At 38.4% G+C, this 24,839-nt stretch overlaps 1 protein-coding gene across 4 annotated transcripts in view; it reads right to left on the bottom strand.

Moving 5' to 3' along the window:
• Positions 1-24,839, bottom strand: part of LOC128641811 (uncharacterized) — an 89,842-nt gene that overhangs the window by 11,698 nt on the left and 53,305 nt on the right. For 3 of the 4 annotated variants that reach the window (XM_053694352.1, XM_053694353.1, XM_053694351.1), the window contains exon 4: positions 3,886-3,929. The exons of the other annotated variant lie outside the window; for it this stretch is intronic. In XM_053694352.1, the coding sequence (XP_053550327.1) occupies positions 3,886-3,929 (44 nt within the window). The remainder of the gene's footprint in view (positions 1-3,885; positions 3,930-24,839) is intronic. 4 annotated transcript variants of the gene reach the window in all.

The raw sequence follows: 24,839 nt of genomic DNA, 5'->3' as shown, positions 1-24,839 counted from the left end.
TACTTTAATTTGGATAAGTGACGAAAAATCCTTCTTAGAGGGCAGTAAATCCAATAAAGCCTTAGGCACTGTGATGATTTGTCCTGCATTCTCAGAGTCAGATTCTGAAGATCCTGAGTCATGTCTTGGTCTGGGCTCTATGTCCTGAGTAGCTGGTGTCTGTGGGGTTTCAAGACATTTAAAGAATTTGTTCACTGAAGGTACCACATTTGCCTTCTTTTTTACAGAGCCATCTCCTTTATTTCCCTTCTTTGGGGGCATGATGCTAGACTGTACTGGATTTGATCAACAGTCTAATTATTCCCCTCTAGGTGGTATCTTTAGCTGCAAATACCTCTGTCCCTCAAACTCTGGGACACTAAGTGGCTCCCGTTATATTATCTTTAAGGAGTATTATGACTTTTTGTGCTCCCAAGAGAGAGCTTAGAGCTCCAGTATTATTGTTGGGTTGTTTAATACAGCTAGGTGGACATCAAGTTTCTGTCCGGAAAGGAGATGTGACTGTTTCTCATTATGTGAAAAAAGTTGCCTTGTTCAAATAGATTTGCTGTGTGAAAAATATCAGTGGCGTTTGCTCTTATACTGTGACCTTTCACTTCACCAAACCCCTTGTAATATGTCTCTTTAAGCCCTTTGGTAGTAAAGCTTAACTGTTTGCAGGAGATGTAGGCATATTCAAATGTATTGTCTTATGTGAGAGTTGTGACGCACTTCAGTTCAGTGGGTTTTTTTTGCAGGACATTGCCACTGTAATTAAGCCTCCGGTAGTTATTGAGGGCCCTGACTGAGGAGTATTGGGCTATATTCCCATAATCTATAGTCGGATAATCAGGGTTCCCTCTCCCCCTCCAAGTACTTGATGCATAGCGTGGTAAATTTGTCGCACTTTATATAAGCTTATGTGTCGTGAGGCAAGGTGACTGATTGAATTTTACTTTTTACACCCTATTTCAGCACGATTGCCAGTCTGGTGTATGCAAAGGCCCCTCCTAGTAATTGCTGGGCTATTTCCACCACTCCGACTTTCCTCCGTGTTATGGCTCCCTTTGAACGATTGTTACTTTAATGGTGTGTGCATGTAGCCTACTAGCCATGGCTGATGGTGTGTGGCACCTGTATAAAAAAGTTGTCAAGCAGTGCTCATGTCCCCTCTCTTTGTTCCAAACTGTTATCCAAAGGAGACGCCAATGTTCTAAGCCTGTTCCTGACAAATTACAGGTGATATCTCTAGCTGGATGTTAGGATTGATCCGTTTAGCCCCCAATGCATCACGGAGCTCACTCTGGTGCAGCCATCTTGCTTGAGCACTGGCTCCGCCACCTTTTCTATCTTTTTTAATAAATATTTGCCAGTTTTAAAGCAATCACTGTGCTAGCGCAGAGGTGGGCATCAGCTAGCCTGAGGGCTTAATGCAGCAAACCTACAACTGCTCTGTGCCCACGTCCTTTATTCAAAAACAAATATAAATATTTATATAACAAAAAAAACAAATAATATTATGTAGTGAAAATATTCAGTATATTGAATCAATTTAATTAAATGAAATACAGCAAGCCTCATATTGAGGTACTGCATGAAATCTATTTTATTCAGTGTGCACATACAGGAGCATTCCCAGAAGTCACACAAGATCCACCAGGACACATGTCAGGAACATCATCACATGGTGACCATTTATATTTGTGCTACATTTTTTATTAACTTTTGCACAATGCAGACAAATACTCTTTGGGGCATATTTATCAAGCTCCGTATGGCTCGCCGGAAACAGAAGATATGAAGTAGTGGTCTAAAGACCGCTGATCCATAACCTGTCCGCCTGCTCTGAGGCAGCGGACAGAAATCAACCTTATTGCATGTGATCGGGTTGATTGACGAATCTGCGAATCTGCAGGGGGTGGTATTGCACCAGCAGTTCACCAGAACTGCTGGTGCAATGATAAATGCTGAGAGCGTATACTGTCGGCTTTTATAGATGTGCAGGGGACATGATCCGCAATATCGGATCATGTCCGGTCGCACAATAATAAATAGGCCCCTTTGTATCTGTATGATGGTATCTACTGATTTAATACATGTGATGTGTAATATAGCAAATAATCATGATGAATATAAATGTTGGGTTGATTTTTCTGACATCAAAAAGCTTCTGAAAGAAAAAGATAAATAAATAGATAGACAGAAAGACTGACTGAAAGACAGACAGATTGATAGGTACATGATAGATGATAGATAGATGATAGATAAATACATAGATACAGTATCCCACAAAAGTAAGTACACCCTTCACATTTTTGTAAATATTTTATTATATCTTTTCATGTGACAACACTGAAGAAATGACACTTTGTTACAATGTAAAGTAGTGAGTATACAGCCTGTATAACAGTGTATATTTGCTGTCCTCTCAAAATAGCTCAACAGACACCCATTAATGTCTAAACCGTTGGCAACAAAAGTGAGTACACCCCTAAGGGGAAATGTCCAAAATGGGCCCAATTAGCCATTTACCCTCCCCGGAGTCATGTGGCTCATTAGTGTTACAAGTTCTCAGGTGTGAATAGGGAGAATGTGTGTTAAACGTGGTGTTATCGCTCTCACACTCTCTCATACTGGTCACTGGAAGTTTAACATGACACCTCATGGCAAAGAACTCTCTGAGGATCTAAAAAAAAGAATCGTTGCTCTACATAAAGATGGCCTAGGCTATAAGAAGAGTGCCAAGACCCTGAAACTGAGCTGCAGCACAGTGGGCAAGACCATACAGCGGTTTCACAGGACAGGTCCCACTCAGAACAGCCTCGCCATGGTCGACCAAAGAAGTTGAGTGCACGTGCTCAGCGTCATATCCAGAGGTTGTCTTTGGGAAATAGACGTATGAGTGCTGCCAGCATTGCTGCAGAGGTTGAAGGGTGGGGGGTCAGTCTGTCAGTACTCAGAGCATATGCCGCACACTACATCAAATTGGTCTGCATGGCTGACTCCATTGGCAACCTGTGAAGCTCTGGTAAACTCCATGTCCAAGAGGGTTAAGGCTGTGCTGGAAAATAATGGTGGCCACACAAAATATTGACACTTTGGGCCCAATTTGGACATTTCCACTTAGGGGTGTACTCACTTTTGTTGCCAACAGTTTAGACATTAATGGCTATGTGTTGAGTTATTTTAAGGGGACAGCAAATTTATACTGCTATACAGGCTGTACACTCACTACTTTACATTGTAACAAAGTGTTATTTCTTCAGTGTTGTCACATGAAAAGACATAATAAAATATTTACAAAAACGTGAGGGGTGTACTCACTTTTGTAAGATACTGTAGATAGAAAGATAGATAGATACATATATAGATAGATAGATAGATAGATAGATAGATAGATAGATAGATAGGTTCTGGCTATAGCATATTACAATCACCTATATTTAAGCATCCATGTGATTTTCTATAAGGGTATTAAGTATTTTTAATGTGTTTTGAGAAAAACTAACTAACTGGCGAGACAAAATGGTGAGATCTGTAGTGCAAACTGTTTTACAGAATTACGCTGGGATTAGAGAGACAATTTAATATACCTTCACAGTGTGTATAAGTTACGGTCACTGGATTTTTAAAGGATTTAGATTATAAACTCCATATAATAAAGCTCTTCAGACAGAAAAACATACTAATTATTCACCTGATCTGCAGATTTAAAGGGACATAACATTATTTTTATTTTATTGCATTTAGAACAGGGCACATTTAAATGTCTTAATGGCTGTTCCTGGGCTGTGCTGATCTGCTTTTATTGTATGCTTGTGGCCCCTATAGAGTTACTATGCAGTTTCAGTTTGTGCAGAATAAACTAGAATAAAATGCACAGCTGAAAGCACAAGCGATAGTTACCTCTGTAGATGATGAGCTGCTGCTTTTGGGATGTCCGGTGTCACCTGTTCAAAACAAAAGAATGAGAGAATCCCATAAGACAACAACACACAGGAAATACCTTTAATTACAGGCATAGGGGCCAAATGATCAAACTCCAAATGGAGCTTGATGCCCCTGTTTCTGCACAAGCCTTCTAAAGACCGCTGCTCCATAACTGGTCCACTGAGGCCGCGGACATCAATCCGCCAGATCCGGATGGATGATTGACCCCCCCTGCTAGAGGCCGATTGGCGGCAAATCTGCTGGGGCGGCATTGCACAAGCAGGTCACAAGAACTGCTTGTGCAATGATTGTCGGCATTTATCGATGCGCAGCGAACATGATCAGCTATATCGGATTATGTCGGCTCGCACCTTAATAAATAGGCCCCATTGTGTGAATGTTTTATTGAAATAAAAACATATAATATATAAAAAAGTGTCACCCGTGTATCATGTGCATATGTCACACACCATTTTGTACGCACACAGACAATAATCCGTGACTTTCACTTTACAAGGTGAACATATCTTGATAAAAATATTTAGGGGTTAATAGGTTTAGTTAATGGAAGTGGTGTGGGAGGCCAGAGGTTTAGGGGTTAATACGTTTATTTAGTGGCGTCGGGGTCCGGGAGTGGTGGGATAGGGGTTCAACATTTTAGTATAGTGGCAGCGTTTAGTGACAGGGTATAAATAAAGTTGGTAAAAAGTCGAATAGACGCGAAATCGATGACTGCTAGTTAACAGTCCGATGCTCATTGCCCCATACTTGGTGCGCTTGTTTTTGACAGCTTTTTTTATAAATATGGAGAGCGTATTCAGGTCCGCGGCCGCGATGTTAGGAGAAGTTAGGTGAGCGTATTGATGCCGGCGAATGTAGCATAGTTGAGGCTTTGATAAATATTCCCCTTCTTGAATAAAAGTCCCTTATTTTTGTTTCAATGCTCAATCCTAGCGTTTCACAAAGGCTAGGATTGACTTTCACTTTAAAGAGAGATAGCTTAGTTGTAAATCTACATACACATCTGTAGGTTTATCTGCAGATACACTTAATGACAGAGCTATCTAGTTCTCCATCTTTCTTATGTTTTATATAACAGGAAAATTACTTTAGAGAGACATTAAACACCTTTACATTGCAATATAGAATATGTAATTACATGAAGTAAAAATAATTCTGTAATATAGAATATGTAATTACATGAAGTAAAAATAACTCTGTAATATAGAATCAGTATTTAATTTGTACCTTTTCCTTCCAGTTCCTCTGAGCTCCCATAATGCAATGTAATGTGCATTACTATGGTCTAACATAGCTTTAAAGGGTCACTAAACCCAACATCTTTCTTTCATGATTCAGATAGAACATACAAATTTAAACGATATTACAATTTACTTCTATTATTTATTTTGCTTCATTTTTTAGATGTCCTTATTTGAAGAAAAAGCAATGCACATGGGTGAGCCAATCACATGAGGCTTCTATGTGCAGACAGTGCAGCAACCAATCAGCAGCTACTGAGCATATCTAGATATGCTTTTCAGGAAAGAATATCAAGAGAATAAAACAAATTAGATAATAGAAGTAAATTAGAAAGATGTTTAAAATCACATTCTCTTTCTAAATCATGAAAGAAAAAATGTGGGTTTCATATCCCTTTAAGCTTACTGTACAAAAATACTCAGCACCCCATAAATGATCCTCAATAATAAAGGTTTAATAATATGCAGAAGCAGAACTGCTATGTGAGAGGTGCCTAAGTGATACTCATGCCTACCTGCACCCAACACACTCAAAACACACAAAAAGATATATAACTTCTCCCTAGGCGTCCCTAAGGGTAAGTAAGTGAGTCGTCATCTCAAAAAAATGAAGTTCAACAAAAAGTAACGTGGGGAAAATGAAACTTTAGAAACCTGTTAGAGCCGCATAACTACTTAAAAAATAATAATTCCTTCTTGCTGAACAAGTTATTACTGTACGTCTTGTTGTTAGGACAGTTTTATTTCCGGTACTAGTATAATAAAAAAGTATAAATAAAAAAGTTTTTATTTATACTTTTATTTTCACTCATCAATAATAACTATTTAATAACTATTGTACCTAGTTAAAATAAATACAAAGTTGCCTGTAAAATAAAAATAAATCCTAAAATAGCTACAATATAATTATTAGTTATATTGTAGCTATATTAGGTTTTATTTTATAGGTAAGTATTTAGTTTTAAATAGGAATAATTTAGTTAATAATAGTAATTTTTATTTAGATTTATTAAAATAGTATTTAAGTTGGGGGGGTTAGGATTAGTGTTAGACTTAGGTTTAGGGGTTAATAATTTTAATATAGGTGGCGGCGGTATAGGGGGGGCAGGACAGGGGTTAATAAGTTTAATATAGGTGGCGGCAGGGTTCGGGAGCAGTGGTTTAGGGGTTAAACAATTTATTTAGTTGCGGCGGGTCCGGGATCTGCAGGATAGGGGTTAATTAGTTTATGTAGGTGGCGGCGGTATAGGGGGCGGCAGATTAGGGGTTAATATGTATAATGTTTGCGCCGGGGTCCGGGAACGGCGGTTTATGGGGTAATAACTTTATTTAGTTGCGGCGGTGTAGAGGGGGCAGATTAGGGGTGTTTAGACTTGGGGTACATGTTAGGGTGTTAGGTGTAGACATTTCCCATAGGAATCAATGGGATATCGGCAGCAGCGAACATGAGCTTTCGCTATGGTCAGACTCCTATTGATTCCTATGAGATCCGCCGCCTCCAGGGCGGCGGATTGAAATCCAGGTACGCTGGCCTGGAATAGTGGCGAGCGTACCTGGTAGTAGTTTAATAACTACCAAAAGTAGTCAGATTGTGCCGAACTTGCGTTCGGAACATCTGTAGTGACGTAAGCATCGATCTGTGTCGGACTGAGTCCGGCGGATCGAAGCTTACGTCACTAGATTCTACTTTTGCCGGGAAGTAGGGCTTGATAACTACAGCGAGAATCAGCCTCGCCACAAATACACTGCGGAATTCCAGCGTATTTGCGGTTGACGGCTTGATAACTAGAGGCCATAGTAATCATATGAGTGTGCTCTGCTCTATAGATATATAGTAATCATATGAAGGTGCTCTGCTCTATAGATATATAGTAATCATATGAAGGTGCTCTGCTCTATAGATATATAGTAATCATATGAGGGTGCTCTGCTCTATAGATATATAGTAATCATATGAAGGTGCTCTGCTCTATAGATATATAGTAATCATATGAGGGTGCTCTGCTCTATAGATATATAGTAATCATATGAGGGTTCTCTGCTCTATAGATATATAGTAATCATATGAAGGTGCTCTGCTCTATAGATATATAGTAATCATATGAGGGTGCTCTGCTCTATAGATATATAGTAATCATATGAGGGTGTGGCAAACCTAGCCACTTCTGGACTATAATGTAAGAAAGGTTGTCTATAGGCTGTATTGTGTGCTATGTATATGTGACAGACCCTTCGGTCAGAACTAAAGAGTTAACTGTGTTCAGCTCTAAGAAGCTATTCTCTAACGACAAGGTTACTAGCCTCAGCTATTGTGTACTGTCATTAAAGTTAGTGATAAACATTCCATTGTGTAATCACCTCCAGAGAGCAAACGCCTAGGTGATAAGAAAAGCCAAATGTCTTGTGTTTAAATTGTTATCTGCTTGAATAATGTAAATCCTATTGTGGCCTGTCAAAGGGCGTTGTCTCTCTAGCTAATGTACAAGATTCATTCAACCCCCCAGCTGCGGTCAGATCTGCATAAATACTAGGCATAGCCTGTTAATAAATGTCATTCTGTTTTAAGAAAAAAAGAGAAGAAAAAGAGGGCGCCAATAGTGTGATATTGTTTGTTTCACAGCAGAAATTAAACACAGATATTGCGCTTACCAAAAAGAGTTGCACTGAACTCTGACCAGTGCGATATCGCCTGCTGGCACTTTACTCAGCGGCCAGTACACTGTGTATAGGCATATATCCTCCAGATGACCTTTGTATTTCTGTGGATTCGACTCAAGGATATGTGAACCTTAGAAAATAGAGAGGGGACTCCACATAGTGTAATATGTCTTTTCAAAAGGATGGAGGAAACAAGTATTATGCTTACCAAAGGAATAGGCACTGTACTGTGACCAGTGCAGTCTCGCCTGCTAGCACCTTATACAGCGGCTAGTGTGCTGTGTGTTGGTGTATCCTCTCTGTTCTTAGGAGTATACAGCTCTCTGTAAAAAGTCTTCAGTTGTAGCCGTGCACGTTACTTTGTAATGGAATGTCTGTTGTATTGTTACAACCGAGTATAAAATGGTTGTAACTATTTAGGTAGTTTGTAACTTAACGGCACTAAATAAAAAATAGAAAAAGGTGGACAACTTCCAAATAAAATTTAAAAGGCTTTAATGACGCGTTTCTCAACCAGCTACGGGTCGTTTCATCAGATATAAAGCAGATAAAATACACTTCAAATTGTAACATTATATACACATTTGACTAATTAAAACCGGAAGTTGTCACTGAAAAATAACCAATGGGTACATCTGAAAGACTCCAGCTGAGGTATCAAAATCGTGTCTCAGCTGTTACATTCTAACATTATTTAAAAGTTATTAGACAATCAAGGAATTTAACAGAAAATACTGTTACAATAATGTGTTCATGTCGATGTCAAAAAAATGGGGGTATATATACACAAAATCCTAAGTATATTTTATTGTTGTTATTATTTCGACCTTTTAGGATTGTGTTAAACTGAGTGGTCACATTTATTGGGTGCAATGTTTTGGAATTCCTAATAAACAATGGAATTTGTAGTATCTTGTTGAGTGTATGTGTTGACTTGTATATTCATATTAGACTGTGTGTTTTTGTTTGTATAGTGTAAATTAGTTTTTATATCCCTAATAGCAAAGGGTGTTAGAAAGTATGTATATCGTATGTATCTTAAGTATTTGTATTTCTAAAGTTAGACATATCTATTAACGTTCTTCCTATATATCTTTTCAATATCTTGGAATATATCGACATATTCACTCCGTTTTCAGGGAATAAAGAAATAATAAATCCTAATTCATAATGTATGTATTAAGTGGACAAAACATTTTTTGAAAGAAAAAACCTTTTTGATTTTGTTTGTAGCTGCAATCATAAATATATTTGCAACCAAAAAATTATTTGTGTGCAGATGATGTTGCGTGTCCGAGTCTACAATCAACGTGTGTGAACCGAAAGATGTTTAAGAAATACGTGTTGTTTGCTGCATGTGATCTGAACATATTTTTATATATGTGTGTATTATTCAAGATAAGTATCTTGCTCTAGTTTTTTCGTGCTGTGATTATAGATGTGTTTGATTAGATCTGAACATATTTTTTTTATATATGTGTGTGTTGTTCAAGATTAGTGTCTTGCTTCAATTTTTTCGTGCTGTGATTCGGTTGGATATATCTATGTTGAATTTGTGTTGTGTATGTACATGAACTGTTTGAAAATATATTTGGATGTGTATGAATTTTTCTTTAATATAAAAAAAGGACTTGATGGTTCTGTAGGTATATCCTAACAGAGGTTAATCTAAAATATGGTCATAAAATTATGTGTGTGTATTGACACCAGTATTTTCGCCTTATTCTCTCTATTAGAAGAAGAAATAAATAAAGAGCACAGACACTGGTGGGATCTAACCACCTTGGAGAAATATTTAGAAAATAAATATATACCCAGGGGTCTAAGACTACTGAAACACTGTTCTTTTAAAGACGATCCAGAGATCCTAAAAAGATGGTATGATGCCTTAAGTGAATGCTCTTTTAATTTGATTAAAATCCTAATAGACCATAGAAGAAAACTATACAGTCAGAGCAGTAACAACATAGAAAAAATACAAAAAGATCTCAAAGTATATCAACAAAATCCTGATTATAACAAAATAAACAAAGATATTAACGAGAGAACAGATAGATATCAAGAAAACTTAGTCAATACCAAAAACAAGAAATTACAGAGGGACCACGAAGATTACACTAACAATTGTGTCTATTCTTTTAATCGCAAAAGTGAGACACAAGAGATTAATATGGGGCATATGAATACACAGAATACACAGAACGAATGGAAATTGGTCCAATATGGAAAACACAAAAAACAAAAAAAAATTCACACTATCACACAAATACTTACAACCAACATATACATCCAAATACCGTCAATCATGGGAATAATTGGCATAACAACAGGCACTCTAGTACATATCAAGACAAATCACATTCTTTACCACAACATGAACATTATAATGGGCATTATAATAACTCATACTATTTCAATAGGAACAAACAACAAAATAATCAATTTAGAGCCCATACATCCTATCAAACTCATCAAACACAGCAACATAATAGAAACAAATCAGGAACACATCACATATCCAATGCCTATCATAGGAACTATCAACATGAGTTAGGTAATAAAAGGGATAATTCTTACAAGAATCACCAAGATGAGTCAGCAAATAAAATGGATCACTACTATCCACGATCAGATTCTTATACACACTATCCTAACCCTTTCAAACATTCTAACCAAGGATCTAACACATCAAATCATAATGCACATCACAGTTCCACACACCATCAAACATATCAGGAACATTATGAACATCCTAACAGGTTTAGAATTCTATCAACCGATCACAGAGACAACATTCCATTATTAGACAGTCCAAGTACCAGTCAGACCCCTTCCCCTTTTTTAGAGATAGGCTCACATATGAGAATCGAAAGTCCACAGATAAGAGCAGGAAAAAGACCCCATATGCCAGAAAACGAGGCTCAAGAGGTAGAGCCCTTGCCGCCAAGGAAAAGGAATTATCCAGATTAGATCAGGGTATATATAATCTATCCTCGCACCAACTATCCATTCATGAGAAAAGAGTATTAAAACAGGGTCTATCCTTTTGCCCCCCAAACACTCCCAGAATGTTTGATATTTTTGTGGACCTTAACAATTTCACGCGCAAATTAACATTACAAAAATATTTTGCGAATAAGAAACTCAAAACTAATCAAATTGAAAGTTCTCAAACACAACTAATTCTGACTGACACAATGCAATCCAACAAAGACACAGTCTGTTTGTTTGCAGAAACAGATAACCTCACCACGCATCTTTTTGAAGAATTTTTACATACCGATGTTAAAAACAAATCAAATTTTAATCCAACCAATGTAGGAAGAGAATATATCGATCTATTCCAGAATATGGTTCTGGAAGACTTCGATAAGATTCTACACACAAAAAAAACGCAAGAAAAATTATGCCACTCTCAGTCACCAGAAAGCCATTTATGGTCTGCAAAACAATCCAAACATTATTATTCGTGATGCCGACAAAGGCGGGGGAATTGTCATCCAGGATCTTGAGGACTATATCAAAGAGGCCAACAGGATCTTGGATGACAAAAATTACTACAAAATTTTACACAAAGATCCTACTACCAATTTTTTGCAGTCATACATTGAACATATAGACAAAGGTTTTTCTTTAAAAATTCTTAATAAAAGTGAAAAAGATTATTTAAGAATACAAAATCCGAGTATTGCCCATTATTACCATTTACCAAAAATTCATAAAAATAAAATAAACCCACCAGGACGTCCAATTATTGCGGGAATAGGAAATTTGACATACAATCTATCATACTACATAGACCAATACCTTCAGAAATACGTGATCACATTACCCTCATACATCAAGGACAGCACACATCTATTACAACAATTAAGCAATATCAATATTACAGATCAAAATTTGTTATGGATCACATGTGATGTCAGCTCGCTGTATTCAAATATCTCACATGAACTAGGGTTACAGGCTATTGCTTATTATCTTCAAAAAGACATATATTTACCAAACACACAATGTGATTTCATTTTGGAAAGCATCGCATTCATTTTACAACACAATTATTTTTTATACCAAGACAAATACTATTTACAAACAAAAGGTACGGCCATGGGGACCAGGTTCGCCCCAAGTTTTGCTAACCTATTCATGTGTTTTTTTGAAGAAAAATACATTTACTCTGCAAACTTGGGATCGAACCTGGTCTTCTATGGCCGATACATAGACGATCTGATCTTCCTATGGGAGGGTGACACATTTTCAGCAGATAACCTTATCACTCATTTAAACAGTAACAATATGGGAATCCAATTCACAGCCAATATTCAGATGCATAAAATTGAATATCTAGATCTGATATTAAGTCTTGAAAATAAGAAGATAATATCCAAAACTTTTTTTAAGGAGGTAGACAGCAACAGTTTTCTTAATTTCAACAGTAATCACCATAAAAATTGGATACGTAACATTCCCTACAGTCAGTTTCGCAGGATTAAACGCAATTGTTCCAATCATGACACTTTTTTGGAGCAAAGTAAAATTCTATACAATAGATTCCTAGAGAAGGAATACCCTCCGTCACTATTGGACAAAGCTTTACATAGAGCATCAGAACTAAATAGAGATGATATTCTCGTGAATAATAAGAACAAAAGCCAACCAGATTTTTTAGAACTAAAAGACATATGCTTCATTACTCAATACAACTCTGATTTTAATAAGATACAGCATATATTGTCCAAACACTGGCATATTATTCAGAGGGATCCAATTTTGAAAAGTCTAGTGAATGATAAGCCAAAATTTGTGTATAGAAGAGCCCCTACCCTTAGAAGCAAACTAGCTCCAAGTAAAAAAGTTAAACACATACACACTAAAAAGACCAACCAGACTCCAATACAAAATAGGGGGATTTTTGGCTTATGTGGAATGTACAAATGTGGGAAAGCAGGATGTGGCACATGCAAAATAATTAAATCTGGCATAAAATTTTTTAAATCAACGGTTACAGGGGAAACCTTTCAAATTTCCATATTCTTCAACTGCGAATCATCCTATACGGTATACCTTATGGAATGTGTGTGCGGCCTACAATATGTAGGCCGCACCTCTAGAAAATTGAGAACTAGATGGGGAGAACACCACCGGAATTGTAAAAATTCCAGAAAAAAGAACATAAAACATAGTATACCCAACCATTGTTTATTGAAACACAATGGGAACCCATATATTTTCAAATACATTCCGATAGATTATGTTCCCAAAAATACTGATTACAATAGACTAATCAGACTCAGACAACGCGAAACTTTTTGGATCTACCGGTTGAAGACTCTACACCCATTTGGGCTCAATGCCAATTTGGATCTAGCAGCCTTCAACTAGTGGATCCACATCACACTTTTTTTAGGCACATTTAAGTATCAGATATGGACACCAAAAATGGTGTTAATGAATATAGACCAAAATCCATATTCATTAAAATTAAATTTCCCTTAAGGAACCCTTAGAGATTCCTATAGGGGTAGCTAGCACCTGAAACACCAACATGCACTATTGATTTTCATTAAGACCATTACAATCATTTTTGAGGATATACAAGCTGATTAGTGAACACAGACTACACACACATACATACATTGTCTTTTATTCCAACACACATGACCATTATAATGATTTTTGGAGGATACACACACCGACTAGGGAACATTGACACACATTCACATATACATCATCTTTCGTTCCAATACATTTACAAACCCACACACCGATTAAATTTCACATTTACATAGCCATCAGAATAAGGCGAAAATACTGGTGTCAATACACACACATAATTTTATGACCATATTTTAGATTAACCTCTGTTAGGATATACCTACAGAACCATCAAGTCCTTTTTTTATATTAAAGAAAAATTCATACACATCCAAATATATTTTCAAACAGTTCATGTACATACACAACACAAATTCAACATAGATATATCCAACCGAATCACAGCACGAACAAATTTAAGCAAGACACTAATCTTGAACAACACACACATATATAAAAAAAAAATATGTTCAGATCTAATCAAACACATCTATAATCACAGCACGAAAAAACTAGAGCAAGATACTTATCTTGAATAATACATACATATATAAAAATATGTTCAGATCACATGCAGCAAACAACACGTATTTCTTAAACATCTTTCGGTTCACACACGTTGATTGTAGACTCGGACACGCAACATCATCTGCACACAAATAATTTTTTGGTTGCAAATATATTTATGATTGCAGCTACAAACAAAATCAAAAAGGTTTTTTCTTTCAAAAAATGTTTTGTCCACTTAATACATACATTATGAATTAGGATTTATTATTTCTTTATTCCCTGAAAACGGAGTGAATATGTCGATATATTCCAAGATATTGAAAAGATATATAGGAAGAACGTTAATAGATATGTCTAACTTTAGAAATACAATATAAACAGTAGGAAGGAAACAGTCAGGTGGTCCACACTGAGTGAATCGCACTATGAGCAAAGATATTGCACTTGGCGACTGTACCCTTATTCCCCAACAGTTCAAATAGAGAAAGTCACTTGGCGTACACCCCTGTGAATACGGGTGAGGTTCAGCACAAACACAAATGTACAAGTCGTAGGAGGCAATGGGAACACTGGCCGTCAGTAGCTAGACGCCAGACTCACCTAAATCCGGTGGTTCCACAGCTCACTGTAAACGATCATCTGTCGACAGGTTTGGTGCTGGACGGTTAGTGACACAGCCGCTGTACGGCGTGTTGCTGGTTCCAAATCTGTGCGTGTAGGCGAGAACAGCGTCTCGGTCGGCATCCACCTCTGTAACGCCTTAGGTTTGTTACGTCAGAGGGATCCAGGAAATCCAGGTGATCCAAAATGCAGCAGCGGTAGCGTAGGGAATAGGGCAGTCGCGAAGTGGGACGAGTGGTGCTCTAGTCGGCAGCAAACCAGAAGTCTGGAAATAAGTACGGCAAAAAAGGAGTAGTACTGGATGCTCCGATAAAATTAGCAAAATTTATTATTCATCATTAAAAACGATACATGGAGAGACATGAAGACACAAGAGCAGGCGCAGCACTGGGCTTACGCGTTTCGGCTATAGAGCCTTAGTCATAGCATACAGGTGCTGGGCCTGACAGGTGCATTTAACACCTTAGGTTGATTCTTATTGGTTAAAAAGAAAATTTAAAAGAAAAACAACCCGCCCGCTTTCGGAAGTGTCATATGTGTTACATATAAAGAAGCAAATGCCTAAACAGAGAAATACACATTAAATTACAAAAGAGAAACATAATAACCAAAAAACCAAGAAACGCAAGTGTAAACAAATGGTATTAAATTTGAGAGAGTCAAAAAGAGCTGGACATTGATCCATCAAGGCTAGCAGTTAGACAAAGGGAGCACAATTGTATCCTCAGGTGCCGATGCTAGTAATTTGAATATAATAAATGACACAATATGCGTATCCAAAGCTATGTGATAAAATTACTTGAAACATAATTAATAAATTGTCTTGAAAGAAAAAATACAGTTATTTTACATATAATAATGACCACAGTAAAGTGTGTGTACACAATAAGTCCTATGTAAACAGTAATTATTAGGTTATAGGTTGTTAGACTGAATGAAAAGGGAAAAATTGTAATAACAATAAAAATAATAAAAATAGGGAACACGTTTATATTGCGTATAGAAAATGATCTACAAGTACATAATAGATAGATAAAGAGATTCCAAGGGACTGGTTACCAAATAAACTATCTGTGGGACTACGTCTCCCTGTTGAGTGGATATATATGTAGGTGATAAGGCGCCCTGTGTTATGGGAAAAATATATACAGGTCAAGAGGTTAGATTCAGGAGAGATAACAAAAGACTGGTGGTTATTCCCAGTAATTTATTAAATCATACCTGGAGTTAAGTCCTTTAGGTATTCTGGTGTCTAATTTGAACATCCAGAATGCCTCTCTTTTGGCAAGTAGTTGACTAATATTGCCACCTCTGCTAGGCAGGACTACTTTTTCGATGATACACCACCTGAATGAACTAAGATCATTGTCATGTTTGCCATTGAAATGGAGTACCAATGGCGTGGTTGCTTTACCTATATTAAAGGATGATAGGTGTTCTCTGAGTCTTGAGTTCATATCTCTAGAGGTGAGTCCTACATATTGCAGATGGCATTGGGTGCAAGAAATAAGATATATAACATTGCTGGCTGTACAGTTGAGGCAAGACTTAATGTCAAAAGTTTGACCAGTAGTGTAGGACGTAAAATCTTTAGTGACCTGAACAAAGTCACAGGGTTTACAGCGTCTACTGCCACACTTGTACATCCCGCAGTGCCTTAACCACGAGCTTTGGTTGGTCTCAGTCTTTTTAAGTTCAGTGGGTGCTAAAATGCCTCCTAGTGTACTACTTTTCCTATAGGAGCATCTCAGACCTTGATCTACTGTAGTTATCAATTTGTCATCGGCAGCCAGTAGAGCAAAGTGTTTTTTTACTATATTGCATATTTTATTGTACTGGGCGCTGAATTGCGTGACAAAGTACACGCCTTGGGAGGACTTGGAGGGGATGCTGATTTGTTTGTCTTGTAATAGAATCTTTCTGTCAGTATGTTCAAGGGACTTTTTGGCCCTTGTAACATCATATAAAGGATAGCCTCTCTCACGCAGTCTTTCTGACAGCATGTCTGCTTCCTTGTTGTAAGTAGATGTATCTGAGCAGTTTCTCTTTAATCTAGTGAATTGTCCTTTTGCGACAGCGAATCTCATTTGTTTAGGATGGCTGCTGTTGCCATGCAACAAGGTGTTCCCTGAGATGGGCTTACGATAGACACTCATGGAGACGCCGCTGTCGTGTGTGCCTGTCAGGGTTAGATCTAAATAGTTAATACATGTGCTGTGTGACTCAAAGGTAAACTTTAAATTTAAATCATTAGAATTTAAAAATTCTAAAAAGGATGGCACATCTGTCTGTTTACCTGACCATACCAGGAGGAGGTCATCAATGTATCTCCTATAAAATTTGATGTCATTTCTGTAAGGATTGTCATCTCCAAAGATGCGGCACAGCTCCCACCAACCTAAATATAGGTTGGCGTACGAGGGAGCAAACTTGGCTCCCATGGCTGTGCCGCATCTCTGGAGATAGAAATCCCCATCAAATTTAAAAAAATTATGAGTCAAGAGAAACTCAATTACTGTGATGACATAGGTCTGGAACTCAGAAGAATAGTTACTGTGGCTCTGAAGGAAATAAGAAATTGCTTGCAGGCCCTTCCTGTGGGGTATGGAAGAGTATAGGGCAACTGCATCTATAGTTAACCACATGTATTTCTCTTTCCATTCAAAAGACTCCAAAATATTAATTATATGCTTGGTGTCACGAACATATGACACCAAGGACAGGACCATGGGCTGTAAAATGGAATCCACCCACTGTGAGAGGTGCTCCAAAAGAGAGTCTATCCCACTCACAATGGGTCGGCCCTGGACATTGTCAATACTTTTGTGAACTTTCGGAAAATGGTGGAAACAGGGAGTTCTGGGATATTGTACATCTAGGTATTGGACGGTCTTGTCATCCAGAAATCCCTGTTCCCTACCATCATCCAAAATGTGTTTCAATTGTGACTTATACAAATTGGTGGGATCTCTGCGAAGTTTTTCATAATCGTTTGTGTTATGTAGTTGGCGTTTGGCCTCTGTAATGTAATCGTTCCTGTTCATTACAACTACTGCCCCGCCTTTATCGGCGGGGCGTATCACTATCTGATTGTTGCCCTTAAGTTGGGCTAGTGCATCTTTCTGTTTGAGTGTAAGATTTTGTTTAACTTTTTTGGTTTCTTTTTGAAGCTTAATTAGATCTGTTTCGATCCTGTGCTGGTAAGTCTCCAATATTTGTCCTCTGGACATTATAGGGTAGAATTTGGATTTTTCTATGAGTGTGGTACCCATATTAATTGAACCCATGTCTGTGGATGACTCTATAGCTAGGGACTGTAGAGTGACTATGTCACACATTTCTGAGAAATCACTAATATTATTAGGAGTAGTGGTTATGGGTACAGGTTGTTCGTTTTGCACAGTGTTTGTACTACTGAAATGTTTTTTCAAGGTCAGGCTTCTAATTAGGCGATTTACATCAATGAGTGTTTGAAAAAGGTTAAAGTTGCTCGTGGGTGAGAAGCCTAAGCCTAGGGCTAAAACTGAAACCTGTTGTGATGTTAAATTAACAGATGACAGATTGATAACATTGGTATTCATTTGTATTTGCTCAAAGGTTTGTTCCCCCTGCGTGGATATCTGCCCTGACCTACTTTGGTCTGCCCTCCACTGTGTGTTTGATCCAGGGCCTGTGGAAAAACCTGTTCTAGATCATTGGAGGTCAGGCTTGTATTGGTTATGGTCACGGTGGGGGGAGCAGTAGGCATGTGTAAAGTAGTGTGTTGACTAGTCGGATGTTCCTGTGAATGTGACTCCTTTTGTCTTACTATTTGTAAATTCTCTGGGACAGGAGTATATATATACTTATTCTTTAATATGCCTGTAGGAAGGGATGGTACATTCTGAGCAATAGGAGTAGCAGTAGGCATAGGTTGGGCAGTAGTGGACACAGAGAGTTTGTTGCCTTCATCTGAGGAACATTCATTATCACTGCTTGAGAAAGAAACATTTCTCGAATTTGATCTGTGTCTTCTGCGTCCCCTGCTGCCCCTCCGTGTGCCTGAGGGGAATTGATTTCGTCTATATTCCCCTCTCTGTTTACGATTCCAAATGTATACAGAATTGCTCTGATAGTCAGAGCGATCTCTTAGAAATTTGGAGTGTTTATTCTCCATTATTAAGCTCTTTCCTCTTGCTACCATGCCCCTGAGAATAGAATCAAATTTAGTAAATTGAGGATCAGAGATACGTTTGTCCATTTCTATTTGTAAATCTTTAATGTCTTTTTTAATAGTGTCCAATTGTTTAGATTTGTAACTCCTCAGCATGATCATTAGTCTGGAAGAGCATTCGGAAAGGACCTCATTCCATTCTGTAACAAACTCTTTGTCAGTTGCGTCCACGTCGAAGGAGGGAAATTTGTAAAGTCTCAGGCCTCTAGGTATCATGCCTTCTTGCATATATTTGTCGAAGGCCCACACGTCCCATTGTACCTTACACTCTTTTAGCAGTAAGGTTTCCATTAGTTCGAAAAGGGAACTGAGTGAAAGGACCTCTTTACTGTCAGAAAAGATATGTTCATAATCAGACATATCGTTACTCCTGGCCGTGGCAGGCATAAGTGAGAAAAAGTCTCTGTTGGCATGAGCTGGATTAGTTTTAGACAAACTGTCCTCCATGTTAAAAGGTAATAAGAAATAGAGCCCACAAACTGTCCCAATGTTGTGAGAGATCACCTACTGTATCCTAAAGGTACCTCCAGTAGTACCTAAGAGAGCACAATATAAACAGTAGGAAGGAAACAGTCAGGTGGTCCACACTGAGTGAATCGCACTATGAGCAAAGATATTGCACTTGGCGACTGTACCCTAATTCCCCAACAGTTCAAATAGAGAAAGTCACTTGGCGTACACCCCTGTGAATACGGGTGAGGTTCAGCACAAACACAAATGTACAAGTCGTAGGAGGCAATGGGAACACTGGCCGTCAGTAGCTAGACGCCAGACTCACCTAAATCCGGTGGTTCCACAGCTCACTGTAAACGATCATCTGTCGACAGGTTTGGTGCTGGACGGTTAGTGACACAGCCGCTGTACGGCGTGTTGCTGGTTCCAAATCTGTGCGTGTAGGCGAGAACAGCGTCTCGGTCGGCATCCACCTCTGTAACGCCTTAGGTTTGTTACGTCAGAGGGATCCAGGAAATCCAGGTGATCCAAAATGCAGCAGCGGTAGCGTAGGGAATAGGGCAGTCGCGAAGTGGGACGAGTGGTGCTCTAGTCGGCAGCAAACCAGAAGTCTGGAAATAAGTACGGCAAAAAAGGAGTAGTACTGGATGCTCCGATAAAATTAGCAAAATTTATTATTCATCATTAAAAACGATACATGGAGAGACATGAAGACACAAGAGCAGGCGCAGCACTGGGCTTACGCGTTTCGGCTATAGAGCCTTAGTCATAGCATACAGGTGCTGGGCCTGACAGGTGCATTTAACACCTTAGGTTGATTCTTATTGGTTAAAAAGAAAATTTAAAAGAAAAACAACCCGCCCGCTTTCGGAAGTGTCATATGTGTTACATATAAAGAAGCAAATGCCTAAACAGAGAAATACACATTAAATTACAAAAGAGAAACATAATAACCAAAAAACCAAGAAACGCAAGTGTAAACAAATGGTATTAAATTTGAGAGAGTCAAAAAGAGCTGGACATTGATCCATCAAGGCTAGCAGTTAGACAAAGGGAGCACAATTGTATCCTCAGGTGCCGATGCTAGTAATTTGAACATAATAAATGACACAATATGCGTATCCAAAGCTATGTGATAAAATTACTTGAAACATAATTAATAAATTGTCTTGAAAGAAAAAATACAGTTATTTTACATATAATAATGACCACAGTAAAGTGTGTGTACACAATAAGTCCTATGTAAACAGTAATTATTAGGTTATAGGTTGTTAGACTGAATGAAAAGGGAAAAATTGTAATAACAATAAAAATAATAAAAATAGGGAACACGTTTATATTGCGTATAGAAAATGATCTACAAGTACATAATAGATAGATAAAGAGATTCCAAGGGACTGGTTACCAAATAAACTATCTGTGGGACTACGTCTCCCTGTTGAGTGGATATATATGTAGGTGATAAGGCGCCCTGTGTTATGGGAAAAATATATACAGGTCAAGAGGTTAGATTCAGGAGAGATAACAAAAGACTGGTGGTTATTCCCAGTAATTTATTAAATCATACCTGGAGTTAAGTCCTTTAGGTATTCTGGTGTCTAATTTGAACATCCAGAATGCCTCTCTTTTGGCAAGTAGTTGACTAATATTGCCACCTCTGCTAGGCAGGACTACTTTTTCGATGATACACCACCTGAATGAACTAAGATCATTGTCATGTTTGCCATTGAAATGGAGTACCAATGGCGTGGTTGCTTTACCTATATTAAAGGATGATAGGTGTTCTCTGAGTCTTGAGTTCATATCTCTAGAGGTGAGTCCTACATATTGCAGATGGCATTGGGTGCAAGAAATAAGATATATAACATTGCTGGCTGTACAGTTGAGGCAAGACTTAATGTCAAAAGTTTGACCAGTAGTGTAGGACGTAAAATCTTTAGTGACCTGAACAAAGTCACAGGGTTTACAGCGTCTACTGCCACACTTGTACATCCCGCAGTGCCTTAACCACGAGCTTTGGTTGGTCTCAGTCTTTTTAAGTTCAGTGGGTGCTAAAATGCCTCCTAGTGTACTACTTTTCCTATAGGAGCATCTCAGACCTTGATCTACTGTAGTTATCAATTTGTCATCGGCAGCCAGTAGAGCAAAGTGTTTTTTTACTATATTGCATATTTTATTGTACTGGGCGCTGAATTGCGTGACAAAGTACACGCCTTGGGAGGACTTGGAGGGGATGCTGATTTGTTTGTCTTGTAATAGAATCTTTCTGTCAGTATGTTCAAGGGACTTTTTGGCCCTTGTAACATCATATAAAGGATAGCCTCTCTCACGCAGTCTTTCTAACAGCATGTCTGCTTCCTTGTTGTAAGTAGATGTATCTGAGCAGTTTCTCTTTAATCTAGTGAATTGTCCTTTTGCGACAGCGAATCTCATTTGTTTAGGATGGCTGCTGTTGCCAAGCATATAATTAATATTTTGGAGTCTTTTGAATGGAAAGAGAAATACATGTGGTTAACTATAGATGCAGTTGCCCTATACTCTTCCATACCCCACAGGAAGGGCCTGCAAGCAATTTCTTATTTCCTTCAGAGCCACAGTAACTATTCTTCTGAGTTCCAGACCTATGTCATCACAGTAATTGAGTTTCTCTTGACTCATAATTTTTTTAAATTTGATGGGGATTTCTATCTCCAGAGATGCGGCACAGCCATGGGAGCCAAGTTTGCTCCCTCGTACGCCAACCTATATTTAGGTTGGTGGGAGCTGTGCCGCATCTTTGGAGATGACAATCCTTACAGAAATGACATCAAATTTTATAGGAGATACATTGATGACCTCCTCCTGGTATGGTCAGGTAAACAGACAGATGTGCCATCCTTTTTAGAATTTTTAAATTCTAATGATTTAAATTTAAAGTTTACCTTTGAGTCACACAGCACATGTATTAACTATTTAGATCTAACCCTGACAGGCACACACGACAGCGGCGTCTCCATGAGTGTCTATCGTAAGCCCATCTCAGGGAACACCTTGTTGCATGGCAACAGCAGCCATCCTAAACAAATGAGATTCGCTGTCGCAAAAGGACAATTCACTAGATTAAAGAGAAACTGCTCAGATACATCTACTTACAACAAGGAAGCAGACATGCTGTCAGAAAGACTGCGTGAGAGAGGCTATCCTTTATATGATGTTACAAGGGCCAAAAAGTCCCTTGAACATACTGACAGAAAGATTCTATTACAAGACAAACAAATCAGCATCCCCTCCAAGTCCTCCCAAGGCGTGTACTTTGTCACGCAATTCAGCGCCCAGTACAATAAAATATGCAATATAGTAAAAAAACACTTTGCTCTACTGGCTGCCGATGACAAATTGATAACTACAGTAGATCAAGGTCTGAGATGCTCCTATAGGAAAAGTAGTACACTAGGAGGCATTTTAGCACCCACTGAACTTAAAAAGACTGAGACCAACCAAAGCTCGTGGTTAAGGCACTGCGGGATGTACAAGTGTGGCAGTAGACGCTGTAAACCCTGTGACTTTGTTCAGGTCACTAAAGATTTTACGTCCTACACTACTGGTCAAACTTTTGACATTAAGTCTTGCCTCAACTGTACAGCCAGCAATGTTATATATCTTATTTCTTGCACCCAATGCCATCTGCAATATGTAGGACTCACCTCTAGAGATATGAACTCAAGACTCAGAGAACACCTATCATCCTTTAATATAGGTAAAGCAACCACGCCATTGGTACTCCATTTCAATGGCAAACATGACAATGATCTTAGTTCATTCAGGTGGTGTATCATCGAAAAAGTAGTCCTGCCTAGCAGAGGTGGCAATATTAGTCAACTACTTGCCAAAAGAGAGGCATTCTGGATGTTCAAATTAGACACCAGAATACCTAAAGGACTTAACTCCAGGTATGATTTAATAAATTACTGGGAATAACCACCAGTCTTTTGTTATCTCTCCTGAATCTAACCTCTTGACCTGTATATATTTTTCCCATAACACAGGGCGCCTTATCACCTACATATATATCCACTCAACAGGGAGACGTAGTCCCACAGATAGTTTATTTGGTAACCAGTCCCTTGGAATCTCTTTATCTATCTATTATGTACTTGTAGATCATTTTCTATACGCAATATAAACGTGTTCCCTATTTTTATTATTTTTATTGTTATTACAATTTTTCCCTTTTCATTCAGTCTAACAACCTATAACCTAATAATTACTGTTTACATAGGACTTATTGTGTACACACACTTTACTGTGGTCATTATTATATGTAAAATAACTGTATTTTTTCTTTCAAGACAATTTATTAATTATGTTTCAAGTAATTTTATCACATAGCTTTGGATACGCATATTGTGTCATTTATTATATTCAAATTACTAGCATCGGCACCTGAGGATACAATTGTGCTCCCTTTGTCTAACTGCTAGCCTTGATGGATCAATGTCCAGCTCTTTTTGACTCTCTCAAATTTAATACCATTTGTTTACACTTGCGTTTCTTGGTTTTTTGGTTATTATGTTTCTCTTTTGTAATTTAATGTGTATTTCTCTGTTTAGGCATTTGCTTCTTTATATGTAACACATATGACACTTCCGAAAGCGGGCGGGTTGTTTTTCTTTTAAATTTTCTTTTTAACCAATAAGAATCAACCTAAGGTGTTAAATGCACCTGTCAGGCCCAGCACCTGTATGCTATGACTAAGGCTCTATAGCCGAAACGCGTAAGCCCAGTGCTGCGCCTGCTCTTGTGTCTTCATGTCTCTCCATGTATCGTTTTTAATGATGAATAATAAATTTTGCTAATTTTATCGGAGCATCCAGTACTACTCCTTTTTTGCCGTACTTATTTCCAGACTTCTGGTTTGCTGCCGACTAGAGCACCACTCGTCCCACTTCGCGACTGCCCTATTCCCTACGCTACCGCTGCTGCATTTTGGATCACCTGGATTTCCTGGATCCCTCTGACGTAACAAACCTAAGGCGTTACAGAGGTGGATGCCGACCGAGACGCTGTTCTCGCCTACACGCACAGATTTGGAACCAGCAACACGCCGTACAGCGGCTGTGTCACTAACCGTCCAGCACCAAACCTGTCGACAGATGATCGTTTACAGTGAGCTGTGGAACCACCGGATTTAGGTGAGTCTGGCGTCTAGCTACTGACGGCCAGTGTTCCCATTGCCTCCTACGACTTGTACATTTGTGTTTGTGCTGAACCTCACCCGTATTCACAGGGGTGTACGCCAAGTGACTTTCTCTATTTGAACTGTTGGGGAATTAGGGTACAGTCGCCAAGTGCAATATCTTTGCTCATAGTGCGATTCACTCAGTGTGGACCACCTGACTGTTTCCTTCCTACTGTTTATATTGTGCTCTCTTAGGTACTACTGGAGGTACCTTTAGGATACAGTAGGTGATCTCTCACAACATTGGGACAGTTTGTGGGCTCTATTTCTTATTACCTTTTAACATGGAGGACAGTTTGTCTAAAACTAATCCAGCTCATGCCAACAGAGACTTTTTCTCACTTATGCCTGCCACGGCCAGGAGTAACGATATGTCTGATTATGAACATATCTTTTCTGA

This window comes from Bombina bombina, chromosome 11, assembly GCF_027579735.1.
Source record: "Bombina bombina isolate aBomBom1 chromosome 11, aBomBom1.pri, whole genome shotgun sequence".
In the NCBI taxonomy this organism is placed as follows: Eukaryota; Metazoa; Chordata; class Amphibia; order Anura; family Bombinatoridae; genus Bombina; species Bombina bombina.
This window is presented reverse-complemented; position numbering and strand designations above follow the sequence as displayed.